The 19,774-nt window shown below is 35.7% G+C and overlaps 1 protein-coding gene across 1 annotated transcript in view; it reads right to left on the bottom strand.

The window, feature by feature from the left end:
• The window catches only part of CFH (complement factor H), a 126,005-nt gene that overhangs the window by 87,950 nt on the left and 18,281 nt on the right, over positions 1 to 19,774 (bottom strand). Inside the window, exon 2 of the mRNA XM_007481005.3 lies at positions 346 to 531. Coding sequence (XP_007481067.1) covers positions 346 to 531 — 186 coding nt within the window. The remainder of the gene's footprint in view (positions 1 to 345; positions 532 to 19,774) is intronic.

The following is a 19,774-nucleotide window of genomic DNA, read 5'->3' as shown; positions in this document are numbered from 1 at the left end:
AAAATGATGATATGCTAAAATGAAAATACCTTTTCTGTCCTAGAATTAGGTAAGATGGACAATGTGTACGATGCAAAGACTTCTATTTTATAGTAGGAAATTTATTGGAAATCAGTTTTTATAAGGAGTGAGCATACTTGGAATTTTCCTGCAGCTAAATACAAATTAGTATCTTGTAATAAATATTCTTGTTCTAAGATTCCTTTGCAATAATTCAGTAAAATTATTCCTTTTTAGGAATATAAATTTTTCTTTAACAAAGTATAATGTCCATATTTTTAACATGTTGCATAGAATTTCTAGTACACATATAAATTAACAAGAACAAAAACAAGAAATACTCACTCATACATATTCTATGTGGGTAGAGAGATGTCCATTCTCCATTCTTACATTCTAGTACAATACTTCCAAGTGTTCGATATCCAGGTCGACATTTGTAAATAGCGCGTGTACCTTCTGCATATACTGACTCAGACCATGTTCCTGTTAGAAGTTCTGTAGCTCTTCTTGGAGGAGCCTTATTACAATCTATGAGAGAAAGAAGGGAGGATTCCAAATTTGTTAATCAAAGAAAAATTATACCACAATTCCTAAGTTAGAAAAGATCACAGAGCTTCTTCAAATTTGTTTATCTTATATATAGGAAAAATGAGACCCATCTAGGTAAATTTCCCAGGGATCAACAGTTAATAATAGCAAAGGAAGGCTCTAAGTGTTCTGTACACTATACCATTCTATAATTAGAAAGTTCTTCTTTCAATATAATAGAGGATAATAGCTGAAATGCAAAAAATATTTCATGTTTTACAACTCATTTGATCTTCAAAATAGAAGATTCCAGACAGTGACAATGAGCTTTCCAAAGAAAATCTTGCCAAAGTGAGGACATTTCTTGGATAGCTTATGACCAACAATCATTTTGTAGTTTCTACTGTTTCTGAAAGTTGATTATGACAAAGAATTTGTGAAATGATGTGGCTTAAGTGTCCTGGCATTAGTACAGAATTACCAAGAAATAATTTCACTATTTTAGATTCAGGCAAAACTCAAAGAGTCCACTAGAGGGTACTAATGTTCTATCAGAAAAAAAATCATCTTAATATTTAAAAAAAAGTAAATCCATCAAAATTGAGTGCCTACTTTGTTTCTTTTTTCTCTTTACCTATACCATAAATATCTAGTTTGCTTTTAACTGGAAAGCTATTAGTCATGTTCTATTTTGAAATAATTTTTTTTTGTTTATCATTCAGAATTGTCTCATAATATTATATTTACTTGGGGGGGGGGAGTAAAGTGGAGGACTGGAGACAAGAAGCAGAGAAGGTACACAGACCTACCTGATCTCTATCAAATTACCCTCCAAACAATTATAACACTTCCAACTGTTGTGTAATCCACAAAAATATGGGCAGAAATAATTTTTCAATACAAAACAAGTTAGAAGTTTGGCACAAAAGCTCTATTTCACTGCAGTGGAAACAACATAAGGCAGGCCCCACTGTGGCAATAGATCTTGGGGATTACCAAATCAGCAACAAAGGCTTCTGGACTTCTTAGCCATAGAGGTAAGGGGAATTGGACAAAACTTGTCTGAAGAAGATTATGGAGGTCGCTTTGCAGGCCCTGAGTGAAAGACTCTTGTCTCATTGCCCATCCATAGATCCAGGTCACAATCCACTGTATTCTCAGGGAGAGGAGTAGCTCTAGTACATGCTATCACGTGTAGCCTGAGGAGAGCAGGGGATCTTAATCACAGTTCCAAGGCAGAAAAAAGTGTTTGCAGTTGCTCACCAATCAGAGCACAATACAGGAGAGTGATGAACACATCTCTCCTTAGATCATATCACCTTGGAAGAACTAAAATCTTATAGATCCCCAGAGGTTACTGTAATGGTACATGCATTAATTAAATGCTTGTATCAATGTTCCCTTCAGCACTGGAATAGAGCTCAACCTTACCTGCTTTTTAAGTTAAAAGAAAAGGAAAAGGGTGGGAAATGACCAAACAATTAAAAAAAGAAAGAACATAGAAAGATAATTTGGTGGCATGGAAGGCCAAAGCACAAATTTAGAAGGAAAACAAAAGCAATACTGCTGCATCAAAGCCTCCAAGAAAAACATGAATTTGATAGGGAGATACTTAATGGTTCAGTAAATTGAGAGCCAGGATTAGAGACAGAAGATTCTGGGTTCAAGTCTGACCCTAAATACGTCTGAACTGTGTGACCTTGGGCAAGTCACTTAACCCCCACTACCTAGCCCTTATCACTCTTTTGCCTTGGAACCAGTACACAGTATTGATTCCAAAATGTAAGGAAAGAGTTTTTAAAAATATATATGAATTAGTCCCAAGTTCAAAAATTATTTTAAAAGTCAAATAAGAAAGGTATAAGAAAATTGGGAAAAGAAATGAATGGATACAGGAAAATCATGAAAATAGTCAATAGTTTGTTACAAGAGGCACAAAAATTATTGAAAATAATATCTTAAAAAACAGAAGAAAAAAAACAGAAAAAACAATTGGTAAAAGAGACACAAAATCCACTGAAGAGAAAAATTTAATTAAAAAGCAGACTTGGCCAAATGGAAAAGAAAATACAAAGTCTCACTGAAGAAAACAGCATTTCAAAAATTAGAATTGGGCAAGTAGAAGCTAATGACCCCATGAGACATCAAGAAACAATCAAAATTAAAAGAATGAAAAAATAGAAAGATGTGTGAAATCTGTCTTTGGAAAACATTTGACCTGGAAAATATATCCAGAAGATATAATCTAAGAGTTATTGGATTACCTCAAAGTCATGATCAAAAAAAAAAGTTTAGATGTCATCATTCAAGAAACTATCAAGAGAAACTGTCCTAATATTAAGAAACAGAGAATAAAATACAAATGGAAAGGATCCACTAATCGCTTCCTGAAAAAGATCTCAAAAGGATAACTCCCAGGAATATTACAGCCAAATTCCAGAACTCCTAGTCAATGTAATATACCAGGCATGGAAGTGTGGTTGATGTATTAATTACGTGATCAGATCAGTTAATGATCAATGTATAGGGCAAGAGAATTACTGGGCCTAAGCCACAAAGGCTTAGCCCTCACCTTGTCAAACCTCATTCCTCTGAAAAGGGTATGTCAGTTGAATCCCCATTTACTCTTATCTTGTCATTGTCTATGCAACCAATGTGAATCAACTATGCTTTGTTACATATTCATTGTTCCTCACAATCCACAATAAAGCCTAGGGTGAGGCCATCCATTCTTCCTCTTGTTTCCTGCAACCTTGGAATTCTCCCTGCTGTCTCACTTTATCTTTTAGGGGAAAGTATGATCATTCAACAAAATAGAAGAATTCCAAGAATTTGTAAAGAAAAGACCAGACCTGAACAGAATATTTGACCTAGCACAGAACTCCAGGGAATCATCAAAAGGTAATTAAAGAAGAGGGGGAAAAAGGAAAACAAAACAAAACAACAAAAAAAATCTTCTTAAGTGTCTCAATAAGTTAAAATGTTATGCATCCCTATAAGAAAAGAGGTCATTGGTAACTCTTAAAAACTGTTGCTATCACCTGAGCAGCTAGAAGAATTACACTTAGAGGGAACAATGACAAACTGTATAGGATGAAAGGACAAGACATAAAAGACATAAATACATATATAGATATATGCATGCATAAATACATATACATGTGTGTGTATATACATATATACATATACATACAACTAGAGCTATGAAAAAAAGGTTAATACTAAAAGAAATGGGAAAAGAAACAAATGGGGGTAAATTTATATGTCACAAAAAAGCTCATGGCGGGAGGGGGAAGAACATCAATACTCTGGAAGGGTAAAGAGGTTGGAGATAGGAAATACTCAACTCTTACATGCTTTGAAACTGACCTAAAGGGGGAAGAACAATCCAATCCATTGGGGCAGAGAATAGATCTGTGTCCTATAGGGGAGTAGAAGGGAAACAAACAGACTGGTGGGGAGGGAAGCAGTACAAGGGAGGGAGAGGGTGGGGGGCAATTTTAGAAAGACTGCAGGGAAAATAAGGGGGGGAATAAGAAGGGAGGCGGGTAGAAAGGGAAGTAAAATAAGTGTGGGAACTAGGGGGAGCCATTATAAACAAACACTCGTCTGGAAGGAAATAGTGAAAGAAGAAAAGGCAGGACCAGGAGCAGAAATCAAAATTGCTGGGAAATACACAGCTAATAATCATAACCCTGAATGTGAATGGAATGAACTCACCGATAAAAAGCAAGCGAATAGCAGAGTGGATTAGAATCCAAAACCCTACCATACGCTATTTATAAGAAACACGCATGAGGAAGATAGATACGCATAGGGTGAAAGTAAGAGGATAGAGCCAAATCTATTGGGCATCAACTGATAAAAAGAAGGTAGGAGTCACAATAATGATATCTGACAAAGCCAAAGTAAAACTAAATCTAGTTAAAAGAGATAGGGAAGGTAATTACGTCCTGATAAAAGGCAGTATAGACAATGAGGAAATATCTGTACTCAACATGTATGCATCAAATGGCATAGCATCCAGATTTCTAAAGGAGAAACTAGAGGAGCTCAAGGATGATATAGATAGAAAAATTATACTATTGGGAGACTTGAATCTTCCTCTATCTGAACTAGATAAATCAAATAAAAAAATAAATAAGAAAGAGGTAAGAGAAGTGAATGAAATCTTAGAAAAATTAGAGTTATACGTGGAGAAAAATAAATAGGGACAAAAAGGAATATAACTTCTTTTCAGCAGCACATGGTACATTCACAAAATTTGACCATGTATTAGGGTATAAAAACATTGCAAACGAGTGCAAAAGAGCAGAATGGGTCATAGGAAAATGGTTTAGGTAGGGGAATTACATGAGTATAGTGTTCCATAACAAAACAAATAACATTATCCAAATCATTACAACAATTTCAATAACATATTGAACATGCAAATGACTTATCCAAATGTCTATAAATTTACTAAGTAAAATTTCCTAACACTATCAAATGCTTACCTACAATCATAATACAATCTAACTTCTATACTATAGACTTCTATGTCTCTATTTCCTAGGCATTAAACGAATTCAATAGACTATCACTCTGGTTAGTAGTTAAATTGTTAATAAACTTACTCTAAAAGTTATCTTGTTCGTCAATTAGCAATTACTTGTGTCCATGTAAATTTACATGTGTACATCCTTATAGATTTCTGTATAACATGCAGAAAAGAAAATCTTTTTCTGTTTGAATTTTCAACAGAAAGTTTTGTCAATGTGTTCATTTGTTGTTGTGCATGTTACATACATACTCAATCCACTAATTATGTTACTTTGCTATGTAGGATGTGCGTGCAAATATATGTGATGTTCACATGTATGACACTTCCTAACATAACCTTCATGGCCAAAAGTTCCAATTTCAAAGTTCCAAAGTCCTTCCCTGTCCATTCACGTTGCTTGTAGAAATTCTCTTCCTTTCCACTCTGGTCTTTGTCTGGTCTGCATGCCATTCGCCATTGTCCAGACTCTATTGAAGACTCGTGTTCTTCAAATCAGGATCCGCTGCAATAATCAGGAACCCAGGAAAACACAAATAAACCACGAACACCTGTGCAAGTTAGGTTTTTAATGTATGTGTGTTAGTATGAGTGAAAAGTTACTTTTGCATGGAAGTGAGTTGAAATCTTCGTGAGTGCCAGAATGTGTCAATATTCTTCATGCATGTGGGTAAGCTTTTGCATATGTACCTCTTCGTGCATGTGCGTTAGCTCAAATTTGTCTTTTTTTCTTGCATGGGTATCTGCATTGGGCCCAGGATTATATTTTTCAAGACTTTAGATTTCAAGTTTTCTTTTTTCTTCATCAAGGAGGTCCATCATAAGGTTACTGTATGTAATTCTTGAATAGTTATAGTATGTATTACTTGTAAATAGTTCTTTCTGATTTGTTACTATTTCAGGCAGATAATTGTGGCTGCTACTCTTTCAAATGCAAAGTTTTCCTTATTGTATTATGTGTTAACGGCTGTATATCTTCAGAGATTGTACTATATACTTCAGCTTTAGAGATGCTTTGCTATACTTTAATCAATTCAACTTGTGCAGGGCTCTCATTTTCTGTGTTTTGATCGCTTAGTGCTCTCCAGTGCTTTCCTTTGTTCTCAGTAGGCTTATATTCACCAGGCTTCTTATTGCTTTCTTCTTGGGCTTTTTGTTGCTTTTCATGACTAGGACTCCTTTTTCTCAGATGTCATCAGTATATGTATTGTCATTGATGACATGATCACATTTTTATGTCTAGTGAGATATCTGAAACTATATAGTAATTTCTTCATGGTATACTCTCTCTCCCTTTCTTCCCCCGGTATAGACTGAGGATGAAGGTTGAAAGATATGGATAACCTTTTTCAGTTCTCATCTACAACTTGCTGTTAAATTCTTGTTATCATAGATTCATCCAATGTAAATCCATGCTTCTGCAGCATTCTAGATGTATGTGTCTGTCCTAGTTATGAGTTGGAACTTTACTACAAGTTTAGGAGTATTCTTGATGTTGAATTGCTACTTCTTCTCCTGTTGGGATAATTTATTCTTTATGCTATCCCCAAACTAGTCTTCATTCACATAGGCTTTGTGTAGAATATTACCCTATGGAGCTCCAACTAATCATGATTTCACTGTTACAGAGTGAATGGTACTTGTCATGTGTTTTAAGTTAGAGAATAAAAATGAAATTTTGTATCTATGTCTCCTTCTCCAGTTCACAAAATGTTTTTTAATATTCACCTTCCCATTCAGAATCTATATATTCATACACCATGCAATTCAACTTCTCTATAACATCATTTTCATTATTGACCCCTAAGCTTGCATAAATTTTTTCTAATGGTATGCAGCTTGTCCTGTGCCCAAAGAATAACTCCTCATCAATGTATTGGTATGAGTTTGTTTGCACTTGTTCTAGATATTCTATCTTTTCACTTGTGTCCCACACATCCCCTTCTTCATCTACCTCTTCATAAAGCTTATAAAACTGATATGGCATTTGTTCTACATCATTATCTTCATTCATTATAATTACACCTTCTGGCATTCTTTCAGATTCAGTATCTAAATCTGACTCAGAGTCACTAAATCCAATCGCTATGGTATTTGGATCTTGCTCAATGCCATGTGAACTCTTGTCAGATATTGGTAACTCTGGCTTTGCATTGTGATCTAAGCCTAAGTCACCAGCTTCTGTGGTACTCAAGTCAGTTTCTTTTTGTTTTTCACTGCTAAGCTTTTGAATGTCATTTTGAATTGGTAAACTAGATGGTATGAGGTTATGCAGATCTTCTTCACTGTTAATAATCACAGATTCTACTCTAACACTAGTATGGGGTTTATGTTTATCTTCTTTCCCACTGGACTGTGTAAAGATAGGAATCTTTCCCTCTAAAGTATTTTGTTCTGGGAATAAGGTTTGTACTTCTGCATTTCCCCCTGCACCATCAATAATAGGATGTGTGCCTTCATGTTGCCCCCCAGAACAACATGTATCTGTTTCTGGTTTAGTAGCCAAGGTGTTCATAACTAATGATTCATTGTCGATGCCCTTGCTACTCTCTTCCAGGTGCTTATTTAAGCCAGTTAATTCTTCTTGATTTGATTCATTCCCAATGAAATCTTCAATGAAATATGAAACTAAACCATGGCAGTAGCTCTGGCTAGATACTCCTGTGCCCCATAGAACATTGGCACTAACTGAATACTTGGTTGTTACTAAGTCTGCCATTCTATCCCCAGATTCAAATTTAACTGATATGTCACCTCCAATACTTTGAATATGATAATATTTGTTTTCAAGAGAAATGTCAGCTTCATTATCAGTTTGTTTTTCTTTATCTATAACTCTCACTGCTGGATGGAAAGTACTAGCTTCTGGATTCAAATTAGATATATTTATAAAGGGTACCTCTGTCATAAAGCTATTGTCAGAATTAACTGCATTAGGTGGGACTTCTGTGAATGTTTCTAGAGCCTTGTCATCTTTATCAACAGTAACCTTAATGGAATTGAAATTATGAGTTTCTGAATCTGTCACTAACTTCTTCTTGAGTTCTTGTGACTCTTTCTTTCCCTTTTGCATAACTCAATCCCATTATCCCCTCGACTCTGGAAAAAAGTTTTCTAGGAATGATTTGATTTCCTTTACAGACTTTTCATGTGTGGTTACTACATAGTTATTATCAAATTCTCTCATCTCATTTTCAATTTGAGATGTTATTTCTTTAATTTCTGTTTCTGACTCTTTAATCTGGCTCTGCCTTTCTCTTGCTTTATTGCAATGGCTATCATTTACAGAGTCACTTTATTGCACCAATATTACACTATTTCCCAACTTTTTTCTATTGTTTTTATCTGCAGCCCTTTGCTCACAATTTCTTCTTCTATCTCCAAGTGTTACAATAGGGTCCTGGCTTTATAATTCCCTTATAACCATCTCTGAATACTTTAGTTTTGCTCCAATTTCTATTGCCTTCTGCATTTCACTCAAATATGGAGCTTGTTGTGATGACTTCAACTTGCAGTGTGAACAGCAAGTTGATTTCTTGTACGTAGTTTCTGCAGTATGTTTTTCTCTGCTAGTACTCTCCTGTTTCTTCTTTAAGAAACAGTCTCTAATCAAATGCCCTTTCTGGTGACAAAAACAAACAAAAAAAAAACACTCCCTAGTTTCCTTTTGCACTGATCTTGCCTGGTAACTAGGTTTCTGGGAAACAGGTTTTGTATATGGCTTTACTGTGTTCAGATTTTTAATTTCCTCAATTTCCTTCTGCTTCAAATCCTTTTCAGTCCTCTCTAACATTTCCTTAAGATCTTGAACTTCCTTACTCTGTTCTGAACTATTTTCAAATAGGTAACCTTAAGCCTCTCTCAATTCATTTAGGGAAACTGAATTATATTTTGGGAAATAGTTCTTAAAGAATGTCCTCAAATTTGGTGTGCAACCCCTCAGAAACTGTCTACATACATGTCCAGCCATCTCTTCATTGTCTGTTTCTAAACCTAAGATTGCCTCTGCCATTTCTGACAGATGGTCTATGTATGTGTCAGGATGTTCCCCTTTTTCTTGCCTGATCTTTTCAAATTTGGACCATGCACCAGGTTTGGAACAGCATTGCTCAATTGCTTGGAGCAGATCCTCCCTGCACCTTTTAAGGTATGACATAAAGATTGAATTGGCGAAATCAAAATCCTCTCTCTGATCTGGGGTAGGCCAGCTAGTCAAAGTGCTTTCAGACCTAGTCTTCTCCACAAATCTCCTTTGTTCATTGGGGCTGCATACTTCTGATAAAAGAAAATCAATATCTTCAAAATCAGAATCAAAGATTCTGAATGCCCTTTTAAGCTCCTTATGGGCTTTAAAAGGATTGTCCACAAATTTTGGAAATCAGCATTTAATGGACTCAAGTTCCGGTGAAGTGAACTGTCTATGGGCCTTAGAGTGAATAGCATCAGCATTAGTTGTTAGCTTGATGACTTCCTTCAGTGGACATATTTTCTCAGGGGCACTAGCAGCCTGGTTCTCATTATCACTGCTACCTTCAATTTCCTGAGGTGCTTCCTCTGATGGCTCATTGTCCCTGCCCATAACTAGATCCAAACCCTTTTCCTTAATAAGTTGTTCAAATACTGCCTTAATAATTTTGTCCAAGTTGTTGTCAATGACCATAACCTTCTCTACCTTCAGGGGAACTATGAATCTGTAAACTTTCTTCACTTGGGTTAAAGTCTGCAACATGGCCATGAATAATAGTATGTATACTTGTGCCAGGATTTCCCATAGAATGAATTCATTTTGGAAAGGTAATTGTAACACAGTCATTGTCAAGTTTCATACATAATCCACAGTCTCCACTATCTTTTGAGTCAGTTTGCTGTAAATATTGTAACCCAAAAGCATGCGATGGCTGTTTTTATCACCACACCAAAACTCCCTGTTTGAACGTCTTTACTATCTTTCCTGCCTGTGGGATTGTTGGGTACTGTCAGACTTGGGGTGCCAATTGCAATAAAATGTAACTGAAAGGAAACTATTACTTATTGAAATGGTGAGGGTAAACTGAGGGGAACATGTTTCTTCACAATGGTTGTTGTTTTCTGGCTGGCTGTGTCTAGAGAGGCTGCTACAGGAACCTAAACCTGCTTATTGGTAATGGAGGCAGATCAGGGATACTGCTGAGGGGTGCTGACACACACAGAGATGCTGGTACACAGGGGACACTGCTTATAAAGGAATGCTCTGGAGTTTACTTTGGGGTTTGCCTATTGATCCCTACTGATTGATGATGGATCAATCTATTTACTAAACCCTTTCCTCCCTCACTCCCTCCCTTAACCAACCTCTCCCTTTTGCCTCCCTCACCTCCCAAATCTTCTCAAAGCTTTTGGCTCCTTCCCTCCCTCCTGAGTTGAACTATAATAATACTCTAGTTGCTTTCTCAGTCAAGGGGTTTATTGGGATAACAGGATGGGAAGCTGAGGTAAGAGGGATGAGGAATTTCCCTAATCTAAATGAGGTAAAATTGAGGGTTTCAGGAGTCACAAGTGTGTCTCTTAGACAGTTAGAAAGGTGGAGGATAACAGCAGTTCAAGTCTTCTTTCTTCTTCTTCACAAATCAGCCAGATCTCTCAGCTTTAAAAAGTCCAGAAAGAAACAAAGTTCAAAGTCTCTAAGTTTCCTCTTGGCCAGCTCAATTCTCAAATAGATCACCAATTCAAAAGCTTTTCCCCTGATCAGCTTCCACTGCTCAGAGCCAGAGACAAAGTTCAAAAGCCAAGTCAGCCTCACAAGAGTCTCTCAGCCAGCTTCAAACCTCCAGAGAGCAAGATTGTGACTTCCAGTCCCAGACCCAGAGACCAAAAAGGCCCCTGGTCAACTCCAACTGCTCAGAGCCAGAGAGCCAGAGACTACGTTCAAAAGCCCAGTTTATCCTCTCAGAGTGTGGCCAGCAAAAGCATCCAGGGAAAAAAGTGACTTCCAGTCCCAGACACATAGACCAAAATCCCCTCCCTCTGTCAGTTCAACTGCTACCAACTGGGGACATTCCACTGGAATCCTGGTTTTTTGAATTTTAGAGCTAGTTCTCCAGTCCTGCATCTTGGTCCACAGGTCCCGCAAAAACTTCTCTTTTCATATCTCTATCACAGTTAGCAGACATGTGGAGAAAAATAAATAGGGACAAAAAGAAAAATACCTTCTTTTTAGCAGCACATGGTACATTCACAAAAATTGACCATGTAATAGGGCATAAAAACATTGCAAACGAGTACAAAAGAGTAGAAATAGTAAATGCAACTTTCTCAGATCACAATGCAATGAAAATAATAATTAGTAGGGGTACATGGAGAAGTAAATCAAAAATTAATTGGAAATTAAACAATACAATTCTCCAAAACCAGTTAAAGAACAAACCGTAGAAACAATAACTTTATTGGTGAAAATGACAATGATGAGACATCCTTTCAAAACCTACGGGATGAAGCCAAAGCAGTACTCAGGGGGAAATTTATATCCTTGAGTTCATATATTAACAAATTAAGAAGGGCAGAGGTCAATGAATTAGGCATGCAAATTAAAAAACTAGAAAGCAAAAAATTAAAAATCCTCAGATGAAGATTAAATTAGAGATCCTAAAACTCAAAGGAGAAATTAATAAAATCGAAAGTCAAAGAACTACTGATTTAATAAGCTGGTACTTTGAAAAAACAAATAAAATAGACAAAGTAATAGTCTAATTAAAAAAAGGAAAGAAAAAAACTAAATTGACAGTATCCAAGATGAAAAGGGAGACCTCACCTCAAATGAAGAGGAAATTAAGTCAATCATTAAAAACTACTATGCCCAATCATATGGCAACAAATATGGCAATCTACGTAAAATGGATGAATACTTTAAAAATATATAAATTACCTAGACTAATAGAGGAAGAAAAAAATTACCTAACCAACCCCATATCAGTAAAAGAAATTGAACAAGCCATCAAAGAACTCCCTAAGAAAAAAGCCCCAGGTCCAGATGGATTCACAAACGAATTCTATCAAACATTCAAAGAACAGCCAACCCCAATACTATACAAACTATTTGACAGAATAAGCCAAGAAGGAGTTCTACCAAATTCATTTTACAACGCAAACATGGTATTGATCCCAAAGCCAGGCAGGTCAAAAACAGAGAAAGAAAACTATAGACCAATCTCCTTAATGAATATAGATGCAAAAATCTTAAATAGGATACTAGCAAAAAAGACTCCAGCAAGTTATCACAAGGGTTATTCACTATTACCAGGTTGGATTCATACCAGGAATGCAAGGATGGTTCAATATTAGAAAAACGATCCACATAATTGACCATATTAACAAGCAAACTGACAAAAATCACATGATTATCTCAATAGATGCATAAAAAGCCTTTCATAAAACACATCACCCATTCCTACTGAAAACACTAGAAAGTATAGGAATACAAGGGCCTTTCCTAACAATAATAAACAGTATATATCTGAAATCATCAGCAAACATCATCTACAATGGGGATAAACTAGAAGCCTTCCCAATAAGATCAGGAGTGAAACAAGGAGGCCCATTATCACCTCTATTATTTAACATTGTACTAGAAACACTAGCAGTAGCAATTAGAGAAGAAAAAGAAATTGAAGGTATTAAAATTGACAATGAGGAGACCAAGCTATCACTCTTTGTGGATGATGTGATGGTATACTTAAAGAATCTTAAAGAATAAACCAAAACAACTTAGCAAAGTTGCAGGATACAAAATAAACTCGCATAAGTCATCAGCATTTCTATATATCTCTAATCCATCTCAGCAGCAAGAATTAGAAAGATAAATTCCATTTAAAATCACCCTAGACAATATAAAATACTTAGGAATCTATCTGCCCAGACAAACACAGGAACTATATGAACAAAACTACAAAACACTCTCCACACAATTAAAACTAGATCTAAACAATTAGAAAAAACATTAATTTCTCATGGGTGGGATGAGCTAACATAATAAAAATGACAATCCTACTCAAATTAATTTACTTATTTAGTGCCATACCCATTGAACAACCAAAAAGCTTCTTTACAAAATTAGAAAAAACAAAGTTCATTTGGAAGAACAGAAGACCAAGGATATCCAGGGAAATCATGAAAAAAATGCAAAGGAAGGAGGACTTACAGTCCCAGATCTCAAACTATAATATAAAGCAGTAGTTATCAAAACAATTTGGTACTGGCTAAGAGACAGAAATGAGGATCAGTGGAATAGACTTGGGGAAAATGACTTCAGCAGGACAGTCTATGATAAACCCAAAGATCCCAGTTTTGGGAACCAAAACACACTTTTTGATAAAAACTGCTGGGAAAATTGGAAGACAGTATGGGAGAGATTAGGTTTGGATCAACATCTCATACCCTACACCAAGATAAACTCAGAATGGGTGAATGACCTGAATATAAAAAAGGAAACTATAAGCAAATTAGGCAAACAGAATAGTATCATTGTCAGATCTTTGGGAAAGGAACGACTTTAAAACCAAGCAAGAGCTAGAAAAAAAACACAAAATGTAAAATCCATAATTTTGATTACATCAAATTAAAAAGGTTTTGTACAAACAAAACTAATGCATCCAAAATTAGAAGGCATACAACAAATTGGGAAACAATCTTCATTACAAAAACCTCTGACAAAGGTCTAATTACTGAAATTTATAAAGATCTAAAGCAATTGTACAAAAAATCAAGCCATTCTCCAATTGAAAAATGGGCAAGGGACATGAATAGGCAATTTTCAGTTAAAGAATTCAATAAGCACATGAAAAAGTGCCCTACATCTCTTATAATCAGAGAGATGCAAACCAAAATAACTCTGAGGTATCACTTCACACCTAGCAGATTGGCTAACATGACAGCAAAGGAGAGTAATGAATGTTGGAGGGGATGTAGCAGAGTTGGGACATTAATTCACTGATGATGGAGCTGTGAATTTATCCAACCATTCTGGAGGGCAATGTGGAACTATGCCCAAAAGGCAATAAAAGACTGTGTTCCCTTTGATCCAGTCATAGAGCTCCTGGGTTTGTACCCCAAAGAGATAACAAGGAAAAAGACATGTACAAAAATATTCCTAGCTGTACTCTTTGTGGTGGCAAAAAATTGGAAAATGAGGGGATGCCCTTCAATTGGGGAATGGCTGAACAAATTGTGGTATATGTTGGTAATGGAATACTATTTTGCTCAAAGGAATAATAAAGTGGAGGAATTCCATGGGGACTGGAACAACCTCCAGGAATTGATGCAGAGTGAGAGGAGCAGAACCAGGGAAACATTGTACATAGAGACTGATACACTGTGGTACAATCTAATGTAATGGACTTCTCTCCATTACTGGCAATGCAATGACCCTGAACAACTTGGAGGAACCTATGAGAAAGAACACTGTCCACATCCAGAGGAAACATTGTGGGAGTAAAAACACCGAAGAAAAACAACTGCTTGAATACATGGGTCAAAGTTTTATGGTTGGGGATGTAGACTCTAAATGAACATCCTAGTGTAAACAACAACATGGAAATAGGTTCTGATCAAGGACACAAGTAATAACCAATGAAATTGCACATTGGCTGCTTGAGTGGGTGGAGGAGAGGGAGGGAAATAATGTGATTATTGTAACCAAGGAATAATGTTCTAAATTGACTAAATAAACTTATTCAAATGGAAAAAAAAATAAAAAATGGAAGTAGATAGAAGGCAGAGTCAAGATGATAGAGTAGAAGCAGGGAAGCTCCAAACCACCATGAGAATCCTCTCCAGCCAATTGTAAAATAACACTACCAACTGAATATAGGAGTGAAAGAACTAACAAGGTGACAATAGAGCAACTTTCATGAAGAGAGCAACTGGAAAGGTAGGTAGAGAAAACTAAGGCATCAGAGTTAGAGGGGAGCAGAGCCAGCAAGAGGCTACAGCAAGCAGTAAGGAGGAAGCCATGAGCAAGTTCACTCCCACCCCACATCTGCTGTTCTAGGTTCTAAACCTGGGCCCAAGCCAGCATCAAATCCCGGGACCCTGTATAGGAATAGTTTCTTTGCAGTGTTGTGGCAATTTGGTTGAGGTAAACCAAAGATATAACATCTGGGATTTGGGGGCAGGGGGTTACCAAAGAAGCCAACTTCAGGCTGGGGGAAAGACCACATGTGAGTTCATCCTCCATAGCCTGTTTAGTCAATTAAGACTAGTAATTATCAATCTGGGATACTTACATAGTTAGTCAGATGGTTCTGGGGGTTCGATAAGAGCAGGGAGCTGATAAGAAGGTGTTTTGAAGATCAGAAGAGTACTCTCGTGAGAGAGGAATAGAAAGTTGGGTGGATAGAGAGCTCTGTAAAATCAAGGACATTTTCGATCTTAACTATCAGATCCCTAACCTTAATACGCAAAATAAACTTGTGTTTTCATATAGTTTCAAGGGGTTTTATACTTCATTGGCACTGGGAAGGTCCTTAGCTGTTTTTTTTTTTGTTTTGTTTTTTTACCACTAATACATCTGGTTCATTCTCAATATACACATCCCCTTTTGGAGGAACATTTCTTTTTCACTTGCCCAGGCCAAAAACAGTCCAAACCAAGGCACATCCCTTAAAGTTCCAAGAAAATCTGTAGTTATGTCTGGAATTCTAGGCTGAGCAATTTGTGGCACATGGCCAGATCTCTATAGTCCCAAAGTGAGGCCAGGAGTCCTAGCTCCAGCATGTGGTGAGGATCTGAATCATAATTTGAGGCAGTCAGTAGACCGAGAGCTGGGCCCTAATCCCTGGCAGGGGTGGTCCCCAGAGTATTGGCATATGGGAGCTTGGCTGGTCCTTGCCAAAGCTCAAAGCAGAGCCCCACATCAGGGCAGTTTGCTGTGTGCAGTGCACTTGACCTGATCAAACCCAGAGTGAGACCAAAAACCTACATCCAAGTCTGAGGATAGAATTTGAACTATCAGCAGCCTCAGAGTGTGACTGAGTCAATAGTTGGAGGTGGTTATCAGAGGTTCCAGCCCACAGGGGATCATATCATCTTGGAAAAACTAAAACTTGCAGAAACCCAGAGATAAGGCTAAGAGTAGCATCAAAGAAGAACTAAAGTTTAAGAGAGTGCCCTATCCTCAAGAGAACAGAGCCTATCAATAAGTAAAAGTAGAAAAATTTTATGTAGGTAATGAGTAAGACACAGACACAGAAGTGGATACTGAAAGTAAAGCAAAAAACATGGAAAGTCTCAAAGAAAAATGTAAGTTGGACTCATGATTCTGGAAGAGCTCAAAAGGCATTTCAAAATTCAATAAAGAGAAGCAGAAGAAAAATGGAGAAGAGAAATGGAAGCAATGCAAGAAGAAATGGGCCAAATGAAAAAGAAGGCCCAAAAGCTCACAGAAAAAAAATAATTCCTTAATAATTAGATTTTGGCAACTAGAAGCTAATGACTCCATAACCATCAAGAAACTTTTTTTAAAATGAAAAAATGAAAAAACAAAACAAAACAAACAGAACACATGAAATATATCATTGAAAAAACTACTGTCATGGAAAATAGATCCAGGAGAGACAATTTAAGAATTATTAGAATACCTAAAAGCCATAATAATAATAATAAAAAACATCCAGACATCACAATACAAGAAATTGTCAAAGAAAACTGCCCAGATATTCTTGAACAAAAGAGTAAAATAGAAATTGAAAGAATCCACAGATCACTTCTGGAAAAAAAATCCACAAATGACCACTCCCAAGAATTAATAGCTAAATTCAAGAGCCCCCAAATCAAGGAGAAAGTGCCATGAGCAGCCAAAAAGAAAAAAAATTCAATACCATGGAGCTACCCAGCAAAACTGAGTTTATTATTTCAGGGGAATAAGTGGCCATTCAACAAAAGGGATTACTAAGCATTCTTGATGAAAAGATGAGACATAAACAGAAAATATGAGTCTAAACACAAGACCCAAGAGGATCCTAAAAATGTAAATAAGAAAGAGAAAGCTTAAAGGACTCAATATAGTAAAGCTATATGTATTACTATATGGAAAGAGGATCTTTGTAATTTTTAAAAATTCTTATTAATGGTAGTGCTGTTAGAAGGAGTATACATAGACCCAAATTGAGTGGGGAAGTAAGCTGATTAGGTTGATATGATATGAAAAAAAATCAATGGGTGAAAAAGGGGGTTGCACTGAGAGAAAAGGAAAAGTTAATATGGAATGGGATAAATTATCTCACCTAAAGAGGCATGAAAAAATATTACAGTGGAGGGGAGGATGAGGTTGTTGACAGGAAATTCTTAAACTTTATTCTCATTATAACTGGCTCAGAGAGGGAATAATGATCATACTCCTTAGGGTATAGAATCTTATCTTGCCCTGTGGAGAAGTAGGAGGGGAATAAGACAAGAGAAGGGAGGTGGTAATAGGATGAAGGGGGAAATAAGGGGAAAATAAAAATCAAAACACTGGAGAGGAGAGGTAGAGTGTAAGGAAAAAAAAGAGCAAGATCAAAAGTAGTTGGTAATCATAACTAGAAGTATGAATGGGATAAATTCATCCATAAAATTTAAGTGGATAGCAGTGTGGATTAAACAACCAGAATCCTACTATATGTTATTTATGAGAAACACATTTGAGCCAGGATAACACACACAGAGTAAAGGTAAGGAGGTGGAGCAGAATTTACTGTGCTTTATCTAAAGTAAAAAAAAGCAGGAGTAGCAACTATGATCTCAGACAAAGCTAAAGCAAAAATAGATCTGATTAAATGAGATAAGGAAGGAAATTAGATCTTGCTAATAGGTACTATAAACAATGAAGTAATATCAATATTAAACATATATGCACCAAATGAGATAGCCTCTAAATTTTTAAGGGGAAGTTCATGAACTTCTTGAAGAAATAGAGAGTAAAGCTATACAAAAGTGGGGAATCTCAACTTCCCCCTTTTTAGATCTAGATAAATCAAAACAAAAATAAAAAAAGATGTAAAGGAAGTGAATGAAATCTTTGAAAAGTTAGAACTAATAGATCTCTGGTGAGAGTTGAATGGAAATAGAAAGGAATATATTTTCTTTTCAGCTGTATACCACTCCTACACAAAAAATTGGCCATGTATTATGGCATAAAAACTTCACAGCCAAATGCAGAAAAGCAGAAATACTAAATGCATCATTTTCATATCATAACACAATAAAAATTACAATCAATGAGGTTTCCTGGAAAGATAAGTTAGAAATCAATTATAGCCTAAATATTATAAGGCTAAAAATTGGGTCAAAGAACAAATTATAGAAACACTCATTAATGTTATTAATGAGAATGACTATGAGAAGATAATATATCAAAATTTATGGGGTACAAAGTAGTATGTAGGGGAAATTTATATCTCTAAATGCTTACATCAGAAAAATAGAGAAAATACAGATATATGAATTGGACATGCAATTACAAAAACTAATAAATTTTAAATCCTCATCTAAAGAATAAATTGGAAATCCTAAAACTTAAAGGAAAAATTAGTAAAATGGAAAGTAAGAGAACCATTGAACCAATTAATAATATCAGGAATTGGTTTTGTAAAAAAAAACAAACAAACAAATTGGACAGTGTTGGTTAATTTGATTTAAAAAAAACAAGAGAAGAAAATCAAATAATCTATCAAAAATGAAAAAGTGAACTCACCACCAATGAAGAGGAAATTAAAGCAATCATTAGGAGCTATTTTGCCCAATCATATGCCAATAAATTTGGCAATCTATGTGAAATAAACGAGGATTTACAATAACACAAATTGCCTAGATTAGCAAAAGAGGAAATCGAATCCTTAAATTATCCCATATTAGAAAAAGAAATTGAACAAGCCCTCAATGAAGTCCATAAGAAAAAATCCCCAGGGCCAGATGGATTCACAACTGAATTCTTTCAAACATCTAAAGAATAGTTGTTAATTCCAATACTAAATAAATTATTTGGGAAAATAGGCAGATAAGGGATTTTACCAAATTCTTTTTATGAAAAGAATATGGTACTGTTCCAGGAAGAACAAAACAGAGAAAGAAAATTATAGGTCAATTTCGCTAATAAATATAGCTGTGAAAAATTTAAATAAGATATTATCAAGGACTCTACAGCAATACATCTCAAGAATCTTTCACTATGACCATATGGGATTTATACCAGGAATGCAGGGCTGGTTTAATATTAGGAAAATTATCAGTATAATGACCATATCAATAACCAAATTAAAAGAAATCATATGATTATCTCAAAAGAAGCCGAAAAAACCTTTGACAAAATACAACACACATTTCTATTAAAAACACAAAAAAGCAAAGGAATAAATGGGTAATTCCATAAAATGATAAATAGTACCTACCCAAAACCTTCAGCAAGTATCATCTACAATGGAGATAAGTTTGAAGCCTTCCCACCAAGATTAGGAGTGAAACAAGGATGCCCATTATTATTCTTTACTTATTCTATATTATCTATCTATCATCTATCTGTCTATCTATCTATCTATCTATCTATCTATCTATCTATCTATCTATCTATCTATCTAATATTCTTTTAGAAATGCAAGCTTTCGCAATAAGAAAGGAAAAATAAATTGAAGGATTCAAGTAGGCAATGAATAACCTAAACTATCACTCTTTGCAGATGATATTATGGTGTACTTAGAG

The sequence above is a fragment of the Monodelphis domestica genome, chromosome 2 (genome assembly GCF_027887165.1).
Source record: "Monodelphis domestica isolate mMonDom1 chromosome 2, mMonDom1.pri, whole genome shotgun sequence".
Lineage (NCBI taxonomy): Eukaryota > Metazoa > Chordata > Mammalia > Didelphimorphia > Didelphidae > Monodelphis > Monodelphis domestica.
This window is presented reverse-complemented; position numbering and strand designations above follow the sequence as displayed.